Below are 8372 nucleotides of genomic sequence, written 5' to 3' on the forward strand. Positions count from 1 at the left end.
TTTCGTCACCAAGAACCCCTGTATAGGGCGTTGTCAATGTCCCTTTGCTATCAACCTTTGTCCCTGGGAAGCCTTTGCCAGACCGCCACACTCCGCTCAACATGGTTCCAGTCGATCCTCCGGACCTGACAAAGTAGAGTTCTCCAGCGACGAGTTCTCCATAATCCGGCTCAGTAAAGCGATGCTCAATCCAATCATCGGGCTCGTCGCTGATGTGATTCACTTTGAGATCGCTGGGAGGGTTTGATGCGGCTTCTGAGCCATTCCAAACACACCAGAACTTCTTAAAGAAGGGTCCATCGACGGCCCACCGTACTTCGAGTCCTTTTGGTGAGCTGACGATAGATCCCGGCTTGATCTTGTAGCTCGCACCCGAGCTCATGACAGTCAGAGTCGCTGTACCCTCCACGACATAGGCGGTCTCGTCACCGAGGGGAGCGGTGTAGACAAAAGTATGGGTACCATCTGGCTTGCTCCCCTGAGTAGTCGGCCCAGTCCTCCAAAATCCACAGGAGAGACTGCCTGAAGACCCAAATGCACGAGCGATGGCAACCTCTCCCGAGACCTGCTTTCCTAGCTTTGGCTCGTTCCACTCAAAGGGGACCCATTGATCGTCGGGGGCTAATGGACTACCATAGTGAATCACGTTGCTCTTTGCAGCGGCTTTCTCGTTTGAGGCCATAACTGAGTGAAATAGTGTTCAAATAATGTTTGCTTACCGAAGATTACTTCTATCATCAGGAGGGAGCCCACACCTCTTTTGTACTCTTATCGACACATCTTAGTGCTTTGTCGACCTATAAATGTAGTGGAGATTACGAAAGATTAAAACGTAATGAGCTGTAGTTTGTATGAGATAAATAGACCGTGGACATGCTCCAGATATGGTATTCATCGGTAATTGTAGTCTCAGCAGCCCCCGTGTCTCATTCAGCACCCCAGCATCTAGCATCGAGAACATCATGATAACGGCACGGAAGTGCTAACAACTTCAGTCCCACGGAGATATGTCGGCAAGTACCGATGCCTACGCTCAAAACTACGTATTTCTACGTACCTCAGTAATAGAATAACAGATCAACGTTCAGCCGATCAGCCTATCTGTATGCATAAAATACTTTCGTCAGTCAAAAAACCTCTGCATGGGACATATCGGTGTTACTAATTGTGGTGTACATTCAAAGGGGATCCACCTCTCTGATAAGCGCGCATCCCCTCCTCTAATTGAGACTGCTTAGCTTACCACGATACCTAATAGGCTACGTCCTAGCCCATGGCATGAGCGGTAGATTTTGTTGATGGCTCGAAACTTCTACGCCTGTGGAGCTGGGCAATCAGCGATAGATTTTAACCAACCATGTGGCTCTATGCATGTATACGCAATCTCATCGGAAGCGAGAAAGGACCCTACAGGAGCGATTTCAGCACTCCCTGAAAGACATGGTCGGAAGGCAAACCACACCAAAAAGGTGGCTGCCGCCCTTATCAGTTCCACTATTACCATCGGTCTAAGACGAATGAATAACAGCGTATATCAGACATCGAACACCGTGCTAGCCTGTCAAGGTATTCCACGAACAAAATTTCGACTTTACATACCCGAAGAAGTTCAGAGTACACCCACCTCTTCTTTCAACTCTGTTTATCTCAAGTCAGCAGATAAAATACCGAAGTGTGCTCGAATACCAAGTCCAAGTCCAAACATGTCTTTAGACGTCGTGTCCACAGAACCGAAAACGTCAATTGAAGGCGGGATCTCCAAGGATGATGAAGAGCTCGAGGGTCTTGTCAAGCACGTCAAGGCAGTGTTTGATAATTTTACCGAGACGACTACAGTGGAGGAAATGAGAGCTGGATGGGAGACCTTATTCCACGGCACGGTGCCCGTGGTCAACGCAACTCAGGAGAAGGTTAAAACGCCTCTTTTCCAGGCCGAGTGGATTACAGCCCCCGAAGCTGAACAAGATCGTGTCATTGTCTACCTCCATGGCGGGGGTTATGTCATCGGTTCCGTTGAGTCTTATCGAGATTACTCCGAACGACTCTCACGCGCCGCGAAGGCGCGCGTTCTTTTCGTGGAGTATCGATTGGCACCAGAAAACCCATTCCCGGCTGCAGTAGACGATGCCGTCCACGCATACCGCTGGGTCCTCGCCCAGGGGATCAAGCCGGATCGTGTCGCAATAGCTGGAGATTCCGCAGGCGCCGCCCTTGCCATGTCGGTGATGTTCACTGCTAAGGACGCAGGGGATCCGCTCCCTGCTTGTGCGGTGCCAATCTCTCCTTGGGTAGACCTCGAGCACACGGCCAAGACGTTTGAGACATTGGACTGCGTGGAGGCGATGTGCCATAAGTCTGTACTCAACGGATGTGCGCAGCTTTACCTTGGAGACGACCGGCGCAATCCTCTAGCGTCTTCCATTCATGGGGACTTCACCGATTTACCACCGATCTTTGTTACGGTCGGGAGTCACGAAACACTGCTTGACGACGCTCTCCAACTTGTCGACAAGGCAAAGGCTGCTGGTGTCATCACAGAACTGCAAATTTACGATCGCCAAATTCACGTCTTCCAGATCTTTGCAAGCAGAATGGCTGCAGCGGAGCGGGCCATACACGACATTGGTCGATTCATCATAACGTATACATCATACTGACTGTTGTATCGATGAACAGAGCGCATGACGCGTACATGATGCGAATTCATTGTTAGTAGCCTCATTATACATGGAGAATACACAAATTGATTGGTATCACATCTGAAACTTGACTGGTTCCATTCAGTGTGCAGGCTGCCCCGTCAGCATCACCATATATTCAATGGGTACAGCACCTAGTGCAAGGGTAAGTATGTAGTTCAGCATAAAAAACCCTGTGTTTCTACCTCCACCCAGTGCAAATGTGGGTGGATCTGTATGATCCCATAATTACTTGTACTCCGCAATTTGAACCTCTCCTCTGGAGACAAATGCCTATCAACGGCATTCTTCGGAATCGGAATCACATATGCATTAAGTCGGCCTAGGGTCTCGATACTAAGACAAGGCTAATCAGTGGACCGCTAGTTTTCATGAAAGCTGCAAATGACCGGAGAATTGCAGCAGAGATAAGCGCGCGTTGCTACCCGAAGCCATGTCCCCCACTAGTCTAGATTAGAGAGGCTAGGGTTATCAGGGAGCTCTCAGCGAGGGCCTGTGTCGATATCATTAGATCCTCATGCTCAGAGGTATCAGATGCATGGATTTACTGGTAATTCGACAAGACTAACTACGTTTAGCCATGTCTGTATCAGCGAAGGAAGCCGTGTTGTATGTTAATGTTGCGGACGGACTTCGGCAAGTGAGTGATAAGCGCGCCTCGATCTAATTTGGTTGTGTTGTTCGAGATGGGAGGATATGTCGATCTGCCTATGAACTAAGATACTGCGAAAAATGTGCTTTAAATATATAAAGTAAAATTCTCAGTTCATGTCGCTATGGTAGCAAGCGTAACACAAAGCTGAAGTCTTTCGTACCGAGCTTCTCGCATTGCCATTCGCCGGTTTCAAAGAGGGAATCTCAACAACAGATCCCATCTTTTTAAAGTGGTCGCCCTCTTTCCATCATTCATATCCTTCAGAATGTCCCGTCTCCAAATTGAAGCCCCCTTTGGACAAGGAGTAGGCTATGGGATCATTCTCGGTGTAGGAGCCATTTTTGCTCTTGGGATGAGCATTATCTCTTGGGGATTGAGCAAATTCTTTGCTGAAAGGCAAACGTCGGAGATGTTTATGACGGGCAAGAGATCCGTACGTGGAATTTATCTTTGATAAGCACTAGACTTGGTTTGTCCGAATTGAAACTAATGTAAAGGCTCTGGTAGGTGAAGACAGGTTTGACGGCATCTGCAGTAGTGTCCTCTTGGACCATTGCTGCCACACTTCTTACCTCGAGTACAGCCGGCTATTTACAAGGTATATCTGGACCATTTTGGGTGAGTTCATCTCTTGCCGAAGACTGTGTATCATGGCTAACTACCGTTTAGTATGGCGCTGGAGCATGCGTGCAGATCCTATTGTATTCTGTGGGTGCAATCGAAATCAAAAGGAAAGCACCCAACTGCCATACCTTGTTGGAGTTCACCAGAATACGATACGGCCCGATGGGCCACCTGACTCTTGCCTTCTATTCGCTGTTCTTCCTATGTGTCAATACCATCAACTTGCTTGTGGGAGGCTCCGCCGTCTTCTCGGCTTTGACCGGCATGAACAGAGATGCGGCTTGCTTTCTCTTCCCAGTTGGTGTTGTAATCTATTCACTTGCGGTATGATAAACACCTCAATGAGAACCTATTATCTAGACTGATCCTCGCATTAGGGCGGAATCAAAGCCACATTCTTGACTGATTGGGTGAGTCATGAAATCAGCTGTCGTTTGTGCATTGGACTGATTTGCCTTTTTCTTTAGGTCCACACCGTAGTGATCTACATCATCATGCTCATGTCACTTTTTGTTGTATTTGCTACATCAAATGTTGTGGGTTCTTCAGACAAAATGTTTGACCTCCTCCAAACTGCACAGACGTTACATCCCGTGGCAGGAAATGCAGAAGGGTCTTACCTTACAATGAAAAGTATAGAGGGAGGATTCTTTGGCCTGGTTATCCTGGGAGCGGGCTTTGCTGGCTCCGTCGATCCTCAATTGTCCCAAAAGGCTATTGCTGCTAATCCTGGATCTACGTTGATGGGGTATCTAATTGGTGGCTCGGCATGGTTCACGATCCCTTTCTGTCTTGCATCGACGTACGGCCTTCTTGCAGCGGCGGTGGAGCATCTCCCGGTTTTCCCTACATACCCGAATCCAATGAACACCTACGAAGTATCGGCTGGTATGGCCATGCCCTACGCAGCTATGGCAGTTATGGGGAATGGCGGTGCTATGGCAGTACTACTGATGGTATTTATGGCCGTGACTTCGGCCTTTTCTTCAGAGACGATGGCAGTCACTGCTCTGATGACTTACGATTTCTACCAAGCCTACATCAACCCGGAAGCTACAGGGAAGCAACTTGTTCACTTTGGACATTGCGTAGTCCCATGCTTTGGATTGTTTGTGGCGTGCGTTGCCGTTGGACTCAATCATGCAGGGTTTAACGTCTCTTTCATGTACGTATCATCGATTTTAGTCCCTTACTATCTGAACGCACCTTTTGCTAATAGACTTGATACAGCATCACGGCAGTCGGGGTTTTTGTAGCTTCTGCCTTCATCCCTCAAGCTTGTACAATCTTCTGGGCGAAGCAGGGCCTTCTGGCCGTTGTGGGAGCGCCCATCATCTCGTCTGTGGCTGCCATTATTGCCTGGTTTCTAGTCACCAAGCATGAAAGTGGATCCATATCCTTGGCTACTCTTTCCGGGAATCTTCCCCTGGTCGCTGGAAACATGACATCGTTCGCCGGCCCAATCGTGTTGACGCCCCTATTGAGCTACCTTGCGCCGCAAAACTACGACTGGAGCTTGCTCAAGCAGATCAAACAAGCAGACGATGCCGACGAGGGCACCGGTGGCCTTCCGGAAGCGTCAGATCGACTAGCTGTACAAGCGGAAGAGACCATGACGACCCCATCAGATGCTCACAATGAAGCAGAGAACTCAATGCTTCTTCGCGCTCGCACCAAAGCAATCTGGGCATCTGTCTGCCTGACCATAGTCTACTGTGTTCTATGGCCCATTCCAATGTACGTCTACCCACGTTCGCGTGTTGCTGAAATTCGGCACCAAGGGTCCATCAAACTGACACCACGGCACAGGTATGGCACCAACTATGTATTCAGCAAAGGTTTTTACAAAGGTTGGGTTATCTTCCTGTTCCTCTGGGCTTTCTATGCAGCATCCACTATTACGCTGATGCCGCTGTGGGAAGGCCGTCGCAGCATCATGGCTTTCTTCAAATTCTTGTTCGAGTCCAAGAGCAAGAGGGCTGATGATACGAGGAATATTTTGGAGGGGCTTCACGCCAATGGAAATCAGCAAAGTGCAAGTGACGAGGGTCATGAGATCGCTGTAGTAGGTGAGAAGCCATCCGTGAGTGGGTGATACCCAAGATGAAGTGAGATTGTCGTACGAACGCTGAATATAGAGAGCAACCTACTTATCCTAGGAAATTTGTCAGAAGCCAAGTGTACGGGAAGGGCACAAGATGTATGGCAGAGAACGTAGAGCTTTCTGCATCAGTATTAGCAAAGATACTGGCGCTCAGCAAGGTAATAGCCAAATAGAAATCCACAGTTTCTAATCATGTTGATTTCGCTTGGCATGAACCAAATTCAGGAGTAACTGTAACTGATGCTATGGGTTGAGCCGAATACTGTATCGTGCATTTTTGCCATGTTTACGGCTGTAGAGACATATGCCCTGTGGTTGGTTCTTATGTGCACCATCACAACATATCCTCATCCCAGTGTAGCTTTTCTTTCCTTTCTTGAGGTGATCATACATGAGCAGCAATTCATTCGTAAAGGTCACCTCCGCTGGCTTTCCAGTCACTGCCATATAACACTTTTCGAGGGTCCTCCAGATCCAACCACCCTAAAAATGGGTGACTGAGTTGGTATCCTATCAGTTTTTGCAGACTTTCTGGGTATTCGCGAATTTTCTCGGGCGGGTTTGCTAGGTACTGGTTTTCCTCCTGTAAAGTTGATCAGTCAGCAGAGTTCTAAGTGCACTAAGGTGTTTTGAAACGAGGAGACTGACTTGTCGCAAGAACCCTTTTGTCATGAAGCAACTATAGACCAGCCTTTCCTCCTTTTCCGTTGTATTGGCCGAACCTCCGTGAAAGCAACTCGACAGCATGATGAAGGCGTCACCAGGGTTAAGTTCGGCGTAAAAAGCCAATTTCTCGTCTGGCGGTTCCAAGCAATCCCAGAGATGACTGCCCGGTATGAATCTCGTAGCTCCGTTTGCTTTTGTGGTTCTTTTGCCCGCGACAAAAAGGCCTATGCCAGTATCGCGACCAATACGATAGTTCTCGGGGATAATAGCAGTCAGGTGGTTATGATGAATCATGTCATCACGATGTAATGGCTGATCTTTAGCACCGGGGCCAATAGAGAACACCATGGTGTTGTTGAGTTGCGGGGTGGACTTGGAGATTTCGAGTTTCTGCCCAAGATAGGATGTGAATCGAGAGGTAAGAAGTACGTCACACACGGCTTGGTAAAGAGGATTGGCGACGATGTGATGCATGAAAGTGCTGGACTTGCCAGCTAACCCAGCGACACGTCGCGTTTCTGGCGGGAAGAACTCACCCTCCCAAGGCTTATCGGCTTCTAGGTGAGGACGGATATCATTTTCGATGAGCTTCAGGGAGGACTCGGAGAGCAAGCCTCGAATGATTACTCCACCAGTCGATATTAGTGATTGCACAACTTTGTCCCTGTTTGCAGGATCTGAGCTGAGCTGCTCAACCCTAGGCAACTTTTCGCGGACGCGGAAGGCCATGGTCAAGTCGAAGGTGATGTGTCAAAAGCGATTTGTTACGGGTAGACTACTTGAGGAGAGAGACTTGCATTGTGCACATACTGATTATATGTTATTTCTATTCCACCTTCCAGAAGCCGTTCCTCAAAGCATTGCGGCCAAATCCGGACTGCATCTTTTTTCCTAGTCTGGAAATATCTTTGAAGCTTTGCAACAAATGCCAAATCAACTAGAGGCTCGATCACTTGGCTTGCGAAACTGGGGACATTGTCAGCAAAGCGGGCATACTAGAAACCCTAATCCAGCTCTTCTTCCTTCCACCACAGGAGCTGATAAGGGCGCGGTGTGTATTGATTGGCTCAGCAGGCGTGGGGATGAGGAGCATGTAGTCCAATACTACTCATAGACTACACTACTTTGTTCTTGTGCAGACCGATCTGGTTAGCTCATGGACACCAACAAAAAAAAAAGAAATGCTTATCATCTCCGCAGACTCCGGGGACAGGAGAGATAGTGACACGGGTGTGCGTGCCTTGCAGTCCCTTGCTCGATCCGGTTCCAATCGGGGGGGACCCTTATCAAGATTAGCGCTTTGTGCTTCTCGGCTACACAGGCCCCCTATACCTAAAACCGTTAGGTTTCCAAGTCTTTTTTTCTACTTTGCGAGTCATGTATCAGGCGCATAGTGGGCACGCTACAGCAGCACCGTCCACCTTGCAAAGATGTTAATCGCGAATCGCTTCTTTTGACACATGCGCTTCGCATTGAGCTTGCGACCTTCTCGAGCAGTAAGCCGGCACCGTATTGCATTCCTGTGACCACGTTACTTTCCCTTTTTGCTTCAAATCTTTGTATAGATCCCGTGCAGACGACAAGTGGAATTGGCCGCTGCTGGGCAAAGCGTCGCAAGCTTCTC

General features: G+C 48.6%; 1 protein-coding gene across 1 annotated transcript; it reads left to right on the top strand.

The window, feature by feature from the left end:
- Positions 1-1703: 1703 nt before the first annotated feature.
- Positions 1704-2657, top strand: UCRPA7_8560 (putative lipase esterase protein; the record flags this gene model as incomplete). Its single annotated transcript, XM_007921071.1, has 1 exon — positions 1704-2657. One exon carries the CDS (start codon positions 1704-1706, stop codon positions 2655-2657), a length of 954 nt encoding a protein of 317 aa, XP_007919262.1.
- Between the last annotated feature and the right edge of the window lie 5715 nt (positions 2658-8372).

This window comes from Phaeoacremonium minimum (assembly GCF_000392275.1).
Source record: "Phaeoacremonium minimum UCRPA7 unplaced genomic scaffold PA7_03_scaffold_598, whole genome shotgun sequence".
Classification (NCBI taxonomy): Eukaryota; Fungi; Ascomycota; class Sordariomycetes; order Togniniales; family Togniniaceae; genus Phaeoacremonium; species Phaeoacremonium minimum.